Consider the following 14,761-nt stretch of genomic DNA (forward strand, 5'->3'; position numbering starts at 1 on the left):
TTTCCTCAGCTGGGTAATACATTTTTTCAAAAAGAAAACAAGAATTAAGCAAAGCCTAGACTCAAAAGGACCATCAAACTCTAGATGAAGCACAGTGTGTATATCTGAATACCAGCTGAAAAGTCACATCCCTTGGAAGACTGCAAGTAGGGCATTATTCAGGCTCATAGGGATTTGCTCATCCTCAGAAAACCAGCCTCAAAATAATACTGAATGAAAAGGATGATGAGAAAGATGAATCCTTCCAAGGTTGTGCTACCCATAGAAATTGATCTACCATGATACATAAGAACAGTTAGGCTCAGTTCTCAGCCAGAATGGCCTTGAACCTTTTATTACAAGAGGGTGGCTTTGTGCATCCTGCCTACTGAGGACCATCCTTAGCCCACAGTACCTCCCAATTCACAAAGATAAAGTCTCAGGGAAAATACTAACTGGTCTGCACTCAAAGCATAGCAGGGATCACTCTACCAACTTACTAGAGTACACAGTCAAATAGCATCCTGGCACTGTTCGATTTAATAATTTAGAAATAGCCTCTGTGTCTTTCCGACCTGTTTAAAAGCAAGCACACTATTCACATTACTTCTCTTTTGTTTCTTGGAATACGCAGAACCAGATTTACTGTTAAGAATTTGTGTGTTTGTGTAGTAGATCCTAGACACAGGTGATGCTTTAACAGTCCCCCTAACAAAAACAATATTTCTCATCTGTCAACATACATTTATTTATTAGATTCATAATCTTGTTACACATTAAACTTCTCTGTCAAGTGTCAAACTTCCAGAACTTCAGAGTTCAGATTTTGTTTGGAAAAGTATTCAAAAGTGTGGATATTCATCTACAGTTTATGCAGATCATTTGAACCCTTTGAAACTGCAAAAGCAGGCAGGGAATTTCACAGCATTATAACTTATAACTTTTCCAAGTTTAGCAAAAAATTCCAGCACCGTGTGCAAGTGGGCTGGAAAAAAACATATATTTATTGTAAAATGAAGGAAAAGAAGGAAGGAAAGGTAGGAAACGAAAGGAGTGAAGGAAGGGAAGGAAGGAAAGGACTCAACTTCCACATGCAAACATAGATGCTTCTTTCACTAATGTTAAGAACTTCAAAATCTGATTCAAAACCAATATTTTAATGTGCTATTTTTGTTGGTTTTAGGGAGACATGAACACTTTCAAAAGAATTTGTTTTCATTCCAACACAGAATGAAAACAAATGTTGAAACCTTGAAAATTGCCCTGAATTTGAACCATCATCTTTGCTTAGTTTAATAAAAGAACTCTTCACTCCTTTGTCAGACCTCACCTGCTGGTTAATTTCACTACTCAAAAACAACTGGCCCAAAAGGAATCTTAATCTGAGGATTTCCTCTACTCTCAGGAGAATGTTTTACTGGACTACCAAAAGTATCAATACTAAGACTGAAGCAGCTACTAGGTCAGCAGATCATTTTTTCCTTCACTAAAACTTGTTTTCAGAGCTTGAAATATTTCTAATGATCACAGCAATGGGTAGGAAAAAAAGACAGTGACCACTTGAAAATTTGGGACTACTTTGACTGAATTAGAAATATGAAGAAAACGTTAATTGAAAATAGCACTAGTCCTTGCTGGTTTGGGATATAATTGTACCGTATATTTATTATATTGTGTGATTTTGACAAATGAGATCTATTGCCCAAAAAAGGAAGAAATATTTCAACATTAGAGTGATGCTTGCATTCTTAATCAAAAGATTAGAAGAATCTGATTCATGAAGGCATGATATGCATTTGTTACTAGCAATATTTAAGCTGTCTAAGGTGTCTAATTTCAAGTCTACAGTTGTACTGACATGCTACACATTAATAAATACATAGGAAGTTAGTATTTCTCCAAATGCCAACATTAGAGGATACACTTTGGGTAGAGCAATTAAAGGCATCCCTACAGAAAAAAAGAAAAAAAAAAAATAAAGAAAAACACTTTGAAAAATTCATTTTTGCTGAAGTGTATAATGTGCTATATATATATACATATATATATTATATATATATACAATGAACAGAAACAAAGCTCACAATAATTCACTCTGTTGTTCATAAGACTAACAAAAACTTTGGCTCAGATAGCATCGTTATGCTATCCTTGTTCACATGAGTAAATAGATCCATCAGCTAATACAATGGCTTATTATGAAAGGGCTGAAAAATGAGCACAGTGTTTCATCTAGGCAGAAGATGAGACTGAATGTCTCTTTGAAAGAGTCTTGATGCTTCAGAGGCTTCTGGAGCTAATGGAGAGAGACCATGTGGAAAATTGCCTCCTACAAGCTGAATCTGTGTGGTCCCTGGGGTTTTCTTCTCCCTCCCACCTCTCCTTTGTGGACGGACAGAAAGGGAAAGTAAATCTTGATGATTGCTGCTATTCTTACATTTTAAAAGATCATTGTGTGCACTTCAGTAGGGAACTATGTTATGTATCTCTTAGCATGACAACTGAGGTCTCTAGCACCAGCATACTCTAAAAGTGAAAAGGTTAACCTGTGAAAAGTGAAAGCGTTGGAGCTGGAGCACTAGGATCATGTGTTGCAAAGTTTCTGCAAAGGGAAGATAGAAGTAAAAAAGAAGATGTAGATAGATACAGCTTGTAAGGGCTCTAAGCACCACAAACCATTTAATTAATTTTTCCAAGTTACAACACCTGAAGGTTCACAACTTTCTGTTACACAGAAAAAAACCTGCAATTTCTTCTCACTTTCACTGGGTGGATTATATTTTGAAGCAAACCAAAACAACAGCAACCATTTGGACTCCATTTCACTTTTTCCTGGGCAAATTATAACAGTTTGAAAACATGTTGCTGAATTCAACTCTTTCTAATTCAAAATAGCTAACTGCAATAGAAAAGCAACTTCAGAAGGTAACAATCTTGAGAATTACTCTGAGGTTGCCCTAATGATTTATTATAGTGTAAGGATGTGAGGGAATCATATTTTTGCTGAGGGATGAAGATTAATTTAAGTTTTTGTAGCACATTACTATAGAATCAACAAGACAAATTTGAATCTATTTTGTTTCAGGCAACTCTTAAAGTACAGTGCTCTTAGTTCTCAATATTCATTAAATTTCAAAAGCTATTTTGTCTATTTTGCAATATGATCGAAGGAAAATATTGGAAATTTTAGATTTGCTCACCTTTGCAGTTGCCCCTATAGGCAATTTCCAGCTGAGGATCTTTGCATTTTGCTCGTTGAAATTCACACCGGGACAAGAAAGTTCTTCCATCAGATGCACAAAGTGATTTCTGAGGAGAACCTGCACAGTCCAGGCTGCATTCTCTGTCTTTGTCTTGATCCACTCTCAAAAACTAGAAAAAATAATAATAATAATAATTAATGCTGTAGGAATACTATTCTCATGTGAAAACTGCTCCATGATCCCCTCTCCCAGGGAATACATGCAAACATCATCCAAAAATGAAAGAAAAGCTTTGTCTTTTTTGCCTATTCAAATAATAGTGTATTCAATGTATATGAGTTTGTTCAACTTCTGTTATAAGATGGTAATGACTACAATATTTCTGTAACATAGAATAAAAACACCATCACAATTAGAGAATCTGTGAATCCTCCTTTAACCATTGTGAAGCTGAAAACAGTGTCTTGGAGTCTCTAGACCAAAAAATGGTGATGGCAGAAATATTTTTCACCAGTAGAAAATGCGATAGCAATGTATAATTTTCAAATTTATTTGCCGTGGATGAACTAGCCTATAATAACAAGCTGAAGAGTCTATTCTAAAGATCAAAATAAAATTTTTTTCACCCAATTCTTATGTAAAAATATTTCCATAATATGTCAAATTGACTCAGTTTAGGAGGCCTGAGGAGAACATGAGCAAGGTATGAGAACCATATGAAATGCAACAGATCACGTTCAGAATGTGAAGACTCTTCAACAAAACAAAAATTTCAGAAACACTATATAGATACATTTGTATTCGTGTGCAAGCTTGCTTATAAAAACATAAGCCAAAACTGAAGAGGGAAATGCTGTAGATAGTATAGACACAACAGTGTCTCAGCTGCTATTCCAAAGAGCCTCATAATGGACCAGAAGAAAAGACAAAATCTGAAACGGGCCATGCACTGCCCACTGTGTCTCTACTCAAGTTATTCAATTTCTTGACAAACAACAAAAAGTTCTGATTGCTCCATTAAGTACTGTCCAATCTATGACACGGATCACCCACATCTGCAGTTTCCCAGGAGTTTTCTTGCCCTGGCATGGGTTTTCCATGAGGCGTAGTCCCTCAGAAGTGTTCCTGCATTAGTTTGCTTAGCCCATGGACTAATGGGTTAACAGTACTAATTTTTTTTGTACTGGTATAGGCACATTAAGTGTACTTCCACACAGGAGAGCCCTGCAAGACCTCTGCTACTCAAATTCTTCCCGCTCTGCTCATTACAACACAGGTTTTTCCTTTCTCAGAAATTCAACCTTATCTTCTTTAAAGACAGTGATTGAGTATATGCTGATAGAAGTAATTAACGTTGGCCACATTCTGAATTTCACCAAATACTCCCCCCTGCATAGTTCTGCCACAGAGCAATACTAAAATCTCCTGGATGCTCAGCGGACTGGTCCTGGCAGAGAAGCATGCTTGGTTGGACTAGGTGATCTTAGTGGTCTTTCCCAAGCTTACATAATTCTATGATTCTAAACTACAGACACAGCCAACAGAGCTTGGTGTCCTCTTGGTACTGCGAGAAGGAGGAGCTACTCACCCTGGAATGTACTGCCAAAAGCCAAATCATTTCTAATGTAGCTGCATGCAATACAGAAACAAAGATACCATGTTATCCTCTGAAAGGCTGGGATGAGGACTGAAGTGAAACCACCAAGTCCTCAGAAGAATTTTTCTATCATTTTGTTGTTTCTCCATAAAGACAAAATTATGCAAGTTATAGAGCTACCAGAAAATAATAATTCCCCAATAATGAAGCACAGTGGTCTTCATTCACTGCTTTTATCAGTGCCATTTCACCATCGTAAACCTTAGGCGTGGAAATTCTGGAATTCAGATTACAAACGAAGGCCACTAGGAGGAAACTTTTCAAACAAATGAATAAAAAGAATAAAAAGGATGACAATTAGTAGCATTTGAGCAGCAAAGAGTAGCTCAAGCTAATAAATTCACAAAACTGTTTCTACATGTAGCTTCCCTGTATTTTATTACTAAAAAAACATATAAAAAGAGTCATAAATCTCCATAATTTTTGTACTTGAACTATGGTCTGTTTGCATTTCCAATCACTTAATGTGAGGAAATAGACGTCTTTCTGACAACTATGCTTGAGAATGGAGAGACAACCTCAATGGTATCACTTTAAAATAACAACAGTATGGTTGAAGTTTTTATCTTTTAATGGCACAGTAATACAAATAGGAAAGCTTCCTTTTCCTGATATTTTTAAGCATTTCTTCATTTTTAACAATAATTATTTTCAGAAGGAAATTGCTCACAAATTATGCACAAATCTCAAATCCACCTTCCTCAAATTTAGCTATAAATCTTCAGAAAGAGATGTTCCTATATCCTCGATTAAAAACCATTCTGCAGATCCATTTTGCTGACAGGAACTAACAATTAGCTGAATAGAGTGGGAAGATGACTGAAGTCATCTCTCTTTATGTGCAAAATGAGCAACAGTGAAGACAGTGCATCTGCCCAATCTCGAAACGATGGTACTCTCCAGGGCCTGGACAGGTGCCCTAAAGAGCTGCAGGGAGGCATGATGAGGTCCTCCAAGCTTCCCTCTCTTGCCTAAGACAGGCTGTCAGAAGGGACAGCTTTGAAGGCATCTCCAGGACTCTGGGGTTAGGCCTAGTCAGGACTATGAATAGCACTTTTCAAGGACATAGGCTGCATAGGGCCTCTGTCAGAGGGACTGGATCCAGTTCACTGCTCTGCCTCAGGCATTCCAAGTGGATTTAGTGATGGCGAGTCAAGCAATCTCCCTTCTCCTATTTTGTGAAGTAAAGATCAGAGTACCGCCCTTCTCTGTTTGTAAGACTACTCCTTCCATCTCTGTAATGGCTAGGAATTTTGCCATTGTTAATTTATCCTCAGCAACATCTCCGTTGGGCAAATTATTATTTTTCAAGAGAGTAGGAAGACTTCATGACCCACAGAATATTATGTGGTAGATCAGGGAACTGAACCCAGGCCTCAGGAAAAAAAGAAATCATGGAGAGAAACAGTCTAGTTTCTGTTCTATTTTCCTTTCAGACTTTCCTCATCTTTTCTGTTCTGAGCTAATGCAGGAGTTTAGATGGGTATGCCTGATGTGGATAAACCACAGTGACACAGTGGACAGAAAATCCCCTTAATTGTCTGAGGAACAAAATCCATTCCCTTGAGAACGTGATAGTTTACAGATAAAGTTATATTTTAAAGGGCATTTATCCAAAGAGTTTTATTTAAGTATTTTATTATTTCAAAGCCTTAGAGAAGATTAGGGTAAATTATGGGTTCAAGGATATTCTAGCAACCTGGAAAAACAGAGGATGAAGATATACCCAGGAGACAAAACCACTTGAATAGCTTGTTAGTTAGCCAAACCTCACTGGAGAATTTGGGTTGTACATCTACAACAATTTCCACCAAGTTAGCGTAACTGACAGATTTAAGAGCAGGAAGGACAAAAAGGCAAGTAACTGCTAGAAAATATAGCATATGAGAAAGCCTAGGAAATGTACTTAAATGAGGGAAAGAAGATAAAGCCTGTGATTGAAAATTGGAAAATATTCCATTGTTATCTTTACTACAGCAGCATATGTAGCCAAAAGAATAGATAAATATGTCAAAGCTAGTAGAGACACTGAAATATGCAAGGGATAGGAGATTTGCTATATCCTTAGATAGGAACAAGCAATCAGTGACATAGAAACTGGAATCACACTGATGTACATCTTAGAGTTATTGCATTATTCCTTTTCCTTAAAGAAGGAGAGTTCAGAAAGAGAGAAAGATTGTTTGAAACACGAGTCAATGTTGCTCATCCTGAACACTGGTTCTTCTATCTCATTTAGCAAACAAATTTGTTATTGCAAAAAGACAAGATTCACAGAAAGACAAGCTTAAAGTAATATTTTTGTTACTTGCTGCTAGCAACCAAGATGAAGCCAACAACAGTTGAACAACCTGAGCTGGTACTATTCTGAACATCCAGCAAAAAAACAGATGATTATGACTAAACCGTACTTGAATGCAAATCATTTTCAACAGAGAGGAATTCCTGCCCCTAATAGTGCAAAAAGCAGCCTAGTCAAATTTCAGAAAATTGTTTCCAACAATAAATTTGAGCTCATGCTACAGACTATCAAGTGCGACTCCTTAACTGGAGTCAACACTTGCTTATCCCCTGCTTTGCATTTTAATATCATCAAATATTTTTATGATCTCCAATTTATTTCAGCCTTTTCAATGCATTACATTTTACAGTAACTGTAAATAATAGCCCAAGAGGCTATTATTCTACAATAGGCAGTGCTTTAAGTTCACACACAGTATTTCCAAGAAAGGATAATGGGAATATATCAGAAGACTTCTTGATTACTAAGTTTACCTCAGCTGATAAGACTAAAATTCACTATAAACTACATGGATCTATTTAACAGATATGATCATAGATAAAATATTATTACAGTCGTGTTTCAGGCACCATGTAATCTCACTATTTTCCTTCTTCGTCACATATACCAAAGGCTCTTAATACTGTTAGAAATGAGTTCCCTCTGTTCAACCAGTAGTTTCAGTGTGATTTCATCCTTCAGATACTTCAGTTTGATAACACTAAAATCAGAGTATTTAGTTGTAGATACCTGAAATCTTCCCTTTGTTAGGGAAAATTATTCGTACCACTTTGTATTCTGCTTTGCTTTACCTTTCCACCTTGTTCTTGTCATTGGTCACACATCCAGGCTGTGGACAATCAGAATATTTTTTTCCTCAACCACAAGCAATATGCTGCAGTCCACAAGCCAGTTTTTCTAGTAGTCCAAGAGTACGCATCAGATTGTTTCTTTACTGTACCATTAAGAAGTTTATCAAGATAACATCCATAAAGTTGCTTACTACCCACAGAGTAACCTGCATCTTTTCTTTGTCTTACACTATTCAATTTTATGCAGGGATTTGGTTTCATTGCCTCGGGTATACATTCTGACTCCTCACCACTTTTATGGAAAAAAAAAAAAAAAAAGTCTTCATATGAAAATGAACCACATGCAGATTTCTACATTTCCAGTACACAGAACTGGAATGTCACCATCTACAGTACAGAGCAACTCTCTTCACTAAGCACATCATATAGCATGCCATAAGAAAAAAAAAGAAAAGGCACAAGGCTGAAAAGTCACTACCATATACATCTACAGGCCAAAACCAGTACAAGAAAGCAGAAGAATAAAGACCAGGGGGACAAAGGGGAATGGCTTTAAACTGAGACAGGGGAGGTTTAGGTTAGATATTAGGAGGAAGTTTTTCAGACAGAGGGTGGTGATGCACTGGAACAGGTTGCCCAAAGAGGTTGTGGATGCCCCATCCCTGGAGGCATTCAAGGTCAGGCTGGATGTGGCTCTGGGCAGCCTGGTCTAGTGGTTGGTGACCCAAACTGTGGCAGGACGATTGAAACTTGAAACTGAATGATCATTATGGTCCTTTTCAACCCAGGCCATTCTATGATTCCATGATTCTATGACCAGTGTAACCATTTCAACACAGGAGCACAGGCATCTCTCTCCACCCGAGGAAAAGCTGCCAAGAGATGCACATAGGCTGAAACATAAAAATTAGTTATTGAACTTGACTTGCAGCATTTTGAATAGTAATGTAAAACACTGTTCCTCATTTCATGATAGAGTGCACAGCTGTGAATTCTCTTTGATCAGAGGGCATTATTTGATTTTAATCTGAGTAAGACAAGGCAGTATAACCTCAACTTCTTTTTTTCTTTTTAAATCCATTTATTTTTTAATTTGGAATGGTCACTCTAAGAAAGTTTATTCACAGTTTTGTAGTGATGTCCTTAGCGCAAAACAGGATGCATGCATCTACCTAGCTCAAAGCAAGCTATGCTCAACCTATTTTTACTTTGCCTTAATGTAAATTTCCTGCTTTTTTTCTGTCTGTGGAGAGACACTTCATTCTCTTCTATGAAATCAGCTTGGAGTCTGTAGATTAGGAGTGAGACCTAGAAGTTTATGGATTCAGATGATCATTCATTGGTTTTCAACCCTTCTTCAACTTATAAACCCCTTCAATAGCCAGAGGACACCTATACACTCTAACAACACTAGGTACTCAAACATACTGACAAGAGGTTTGTATTGTTACTTTTCGTGGATTCCTTATAAATTATTTAGAAAACCTCCCCTCCAACTACTGCTTCACAATTTAAGATGAAGTTCAGATCAGCTTGTATAACAAAAGAGCACTTCAAGTTGTGGGATTGGGGTTGAAAAGTATTGATAAATGAGCAGAAAAGATGGATGCTAGACATTACCATTTTATTTGGAATAGACCAGCACTAGACTATTGCATTGAAAGGCAATTTTTTTTATCCTGCATCTGGTTACTATAAGATGTTAAATAGAATGATCTGACTTGCCTGCTGCTGGCATGGGAGGTCTGCGAACAAACTTTGGAGCAGTGTGCTATAAAGTGGCTCTGCACTCAGTGCTGTTGAAAAATGTGCTGAACTGCAGTGATTTATGTAGCCATGCTCGTTTTGTCTGATAGCTGTCTGAAGGGCAGATGTGGAAACCTCCAAGCTAGGAATATTTTGTTCCCTCTGGGCTCATCTACAATGGGAAAATGAGTTAGACAATAGTAATAGATATGTGTATATATATATGCGCATGTATGTGTATATACACACTTCATTGTGTATACATACCCACACATGCTGACTATAACATGTAAAGTGATATCATTGTTTTTGTTTGAAATACGCATGTGAGTATTTAAATAAAAACATGCTTACAGAGCATGTATCCAGCTAGACTGTCTCAGTTAATCTGCTTTAACAAAACACCACTCATTTTTCAAGATTACCTCATCATTCTTGCTAAGAATGAAGCAGAAGGTACATTTACAGAACAAACCTTACTCTCACCTCAACATCATGCTAAAGCATTCCATCCTAGTCCTGAAATTGGTGGAAAGTCTAAGTTCTTATTTTCCTTATTACTGAGGACTTCAAACAGTTTACCAAATAACACGTTCAAAATGACGACTTTTGAACTGCTGTACTCAACCTATCTTTGATAGATTAACTTACCTCGTACTGACCCAATGAAGCAAAACAGTCCTTCATGACTGTTTCAGGACAAAGCCAAGAGCTGCCTAAACTGTGATCTCCTTCTTTGTCCAGACATACAGGACATCACCATCAAGTTAAAGCTTGCACAGAAGAATTTAAGCAGAAAGGTGTCACGTATGTGACTAATCCGATAATATAACATTCAGTTAGAATGTGTACATTTCTGCTATTACACTTGGTAAGGCTACTTGTACTTGTAACAGATAACCTCAGCAAAACATGTGCGTCTTTTCTCCATGGTAGAGGTTTGACGAAGAGGGCTTTAGGTTTCAAAAATAATTTTTAGCATATGTCTCCAGGAGCTACGCGTGCACCTACAGAGGATGCGCAGAACAGACAATTCTCTCTAATGTTCACTAAGACATTGTTTTATTTAAAAGGAGTCTGTTAAACCTCTGAACGCAGATCCCTCAACTTACCTCATTATTTTTCATTAACTTCTTTGCGTGTAACTTATCACATCAAACCTCTTGCCATATAAACTGTAGCAAAGATGGTTGAAAACACCAGCTAGAGCATGCAGTTTCACTGAGTGGGAAGATGGGCTTATGTTTTATGAGTGTTTTTTTTTGTTGAGTTGGTGGTGGTTGTTTTTTTGTGAAGCACTCATGGGTCTGAGCCCGAAGTCAGCTCCAAATTACCAACCAATTACAGCAGTGTTTTGCTTTATTCTCAGTCCCTGGAGTGTAGTGGAGTTTTTGGAGACTCACATCTGCTGATTACGAAAACATGATAAACTACACTATCATTTTGTTACAAACAGCACGGAAAACTGGTTGTTAAACAGGATTGTGCTTGATTGACATGCTTGGCTTTAGCATATTATTTTTTAAACATTTATTGTTTTAACAAGTATTTTGTTAAGTGTGCTTTACTGTGCTGTATTTATGAATAGATGGTGGGTTGGAATGTCAATACATCAATCAGTTATTTCTGTTACTGCTTCACAAGTGATTAAAAGAGGCAAAACATCTCAATTCTATATCCATGTAAACTAGAAATGATTGAGCTGGAATTAAATCAGACTGACAGATTCTTCTCTGCTTTGAAGAAAAGATGGATATTAATTTACACAGCCAAAATTTGCAGTGCAGTGGACAAACCACAGAAACACAGTGCAATTGCAATCCCAAATTCCACGTTTACCCCCTCACAAGAAAAGCTCCTCCAAGCAGCTTAAAGAGATATTGGATGATCTTAGTGGCCCCTTCTTATCTACTATGAAGGAAATATTTTTGCAAGGCAGGGAAGAGAAGAGCTACAACCAATTCAAAGAACGATTGGGAAAGGAAGAGAGAGTGAACTTCAATAAGGGTTCAAAAGTGCCAGTTCAGTAAATTTTTCTTCAATTTATTATACTTTTGATTTAACTGAATTCCTTTGATCTCTAGATATTTAGAGAAGGGTACCAAAAAAGAGCTTTCTGTGTTGTTTAAGCATTCTGAGTATCGTATACCTGGAAATATGAAGAAACACTATAAGAATAAGAGCTCCAAACCTTTTTTTTTTTTTTTCCTCCATTTGGTTTTGTTTTGAAAAGAAACTTTAAGATAGTGCAATCACACCCCTTGAAGGACTATTCACCTGAATAGTTTAATTCTAGGATCTGATTCCATCACTATTAAGGCAAATGCACAGACTTCAATAGGAGCAGGCTCGGGTTCAAGAGTAGTTCTCAGTCCTGATGAACTATCCATTCAGAAGGACCTTTCACTGTGTCACTTGAATGCTCCTATAACACCGTCTCTGGAAACACAAAGCACTCTTTACACGAATCATGCCAAAAGTTGCAAAGTTTAAGCAACAGAACCAATGCTAAAAATGAACCAAGGATCTTGATTTTCAAGGCATGATAAATATTGACAGTGACACTAAAACACCTGTTATCTGACTACATTCATTCACTAAGATTAGGAGTCTTCTGTATTCCACTAAAACACTCACACTTGTTAACTGAGCCTACTGTATTCACCACAGATTAAAATAGCCCATGCATTTAATACTGAAGATATCTAGTAGTAACACAAGGCTACCACAGCAAAGACAAATGGACTGCATTATTTTGCCCCAAAAATAGTTTACTTGGCTATTCATGGATAAAAAAAAAATTCTTCCTGTTTTTGTCCTATAATTACTCATACCTCCAGTTTAAGGTAAATAATTGGTTTCTTTTATACTGCACCATCAGAACAATTGAAAACCATATTGAAACTTTGGTAGACCAGCCACACATTAGCTTGCTGTATGCACTGCCTGAAAATTGAACTGTACATTGGGATGGAAAGCATGATTTTTTTTTTTAAGTATAGTGCTGAAAGCAGCACTGTTTAAGATATAGTAATAAATATATATATTTAAAAAAAATACAACTGTTATCATAAAAGTGGTGTTCTTTGTACATATGTTCAACTGGATTACAGTCTTTGCATTTCTTCAGTAAATATATAGGTTCTGTTTCTTGTTTCTAGAGGCATTGGCATCTTTGGTTTTGAAGTACTTTCAGTTAAGTATAGGAGTTCAGAGTCATGTAACACCTACAGATTAACAGAACTTGGGTTACCAGAGACAAAACAATCTACCATTAAATTTATCCTTAAATATAAACTGAAAGAGTTTCAGCTTTGAAGGTACCCTATTCTGCATATATAGCAATCCACTGTTTTTCCCATGTGTCCTGTGCCCCGTGTTTCTGCATTTTTCTCAAGTCACTGGTAAGTTTATGCCCTTCATTCCTGTGGTACTGTTATTAGTAATTTTTTTTTTTGGCAGCTTGTTCTCATTTAGCGTTTTTTGTCAGTTGCCAGAAGTCACACAGGGAGAAAATAAACAGAGAAACAGTGGGATATATTGTCTATGTATTGAATTATCTTCTAGTTTACTTAAGCTTTTCATGAGTAGTGATCCAACTTTCAGAATACAAGTGGACCAGCACAACCATCCAGTTAGTTTACTCACACATAGCTAATCTGCCTGGTTTGTGTCTTTAATAACCAGAGTTATACTTGGGGAAAAACTGGAACATTTCACTTTTTAATCTCATTCAAAGACTGTTCATATGAAAAATATTTTGGCTTCTAAACTGTTGAAATGCTATTTTAAAATGCATATAAAATCTAAGCCAGATCAACATTTCTGTATTTGAGAATTTTATTTTAGGATTAAAGAATACACACATATACCCCTACACTGTCTGAGGTAGCTTAAAACAATACAACTATGAGTCATGATCCACAACTGAAAGTAAGAAACATTTGTCTGAATCTGTCCTAACATTCAGAAATGTCCACATCCACTGGTACAGAACACAGGACATGTCAAACCCTGAAAATCAGCTTTCAGGTGGTCTCAAACTGCATTCTCTAGGTCTGCCATTCTTATATGATTTTTTTCTGAAATCATGAGAGGGAATCCCTCCCAGCTCACCTTTGCAACTTTCTCTCTGTATACCCAGGAAGACAGCAGCTCTCCAGTGCCAGTTCAGCAGCAATTTCAAGCAGATGGATGTCAGAAAGAAAAATTCATACAAGTTCAGATAATCAGTGTTCAGGAGGGTTGGTGGAAGAGGCACACAGATTATGTCTGATCAGTAGCCTCTCCTATGTACAGAATTTCCCCCAAGAAAAAAATAATACTTCTTCCTCACTTCAGATGGTTTACACTTTTCTCCTTGACGTCAAGAAAGCAGTCTAAATACCCAGTAAATAACTCCATTAGCTTTAGAAATTATTTGTTAAAGAAAAAGGGGCATCCCTTCAACAGCTAAAGTGAAACAGTATAGGATGTTGTGCTACAGACTGGCAGGAAACAATCTCCCTTTGTGGGGGACAGAAAGGCTCTGCTAAACAGGGCTTTTCTATATCTGAGTTTCTGTGGAACTCTGTTTAATGCCTATCGTGATCAGCAGGCAATTGGCCACTCTCCATATGGCTGGTTGCCTTCCCTTCCTAGGGAACTAAAGAACACAGAAGGCATCTCAAATGACGAAGACACAGTACAAGACAGTATCACAACAGAACACTTCTTTTTATAATTTAAATCAAGTAAGCAACTGATTCACGCAGAGCAGAAACTTGATAAGACTTCAAAGGTCTAATCCTCAACCTACAAAGCTAACATGCTGACAATAACTGCAGAGCTTCAGTTCTCTTACATTTATTGCTGCCACCAGCTTCACCAGAATAAAGTATTTTGGGAGGAATGCAGGTAGTATAACCTAAGAGGTAGATTTTTACTCTTGTGAAACTGTTGATTTTAAGATAACAGGTTACTAGATTCAAATACTGTAATCTTCAAAAGGAGAAATCATGATAAAAGCAAATAATTAAATAGTATACATCTGGAATATACCAGAGTTTGACAAGCAAGTCTAATGAGAGAAAACACTTTAAGG

General features: G+C 36.9%; 1 protein-coding gene across 7 annotated transcripts in view; it reads right to left on the minus strand.

The window, feature by feature from the left end:
- SMOC2 (SPARC related modular calcium binding 2) overlaps positions 1–14,761 on the minus strand; it is a 130,059-nt gene that overhangs the window by 85,307 nt on the left and 29,991 nt on the right. For all 7 annotated transcript variants that reach the window (XM_085219818.1, XM_085219815.1, XM_085219814.1 and 4 more), the window contains exon 2: positions 3,180–3,351. In XM_085219818.1, coding sequence (XP_085075944.1) covers positions 3,180–3,351 — 172 coding nt within the window. The remainder of the gene's footprint in view (positions 1–3,179; positions 3,352–14,761) is intronic.

The sequence above is a fragment of the Meleagris gallopavo genome, chromosome 2 (genome assembly GCF_905368555.1).
Source record: "Meleagris gallopavo chromosome 2, MGAL_WU_HG_1.1, whole genome shotgun sequence".
Lineage (NCBI taxonomy): Eukaryota > Metazoa > Chordata > Aves > Galliformes > Phasianidae > Meleagris > Meleagris gallopavo.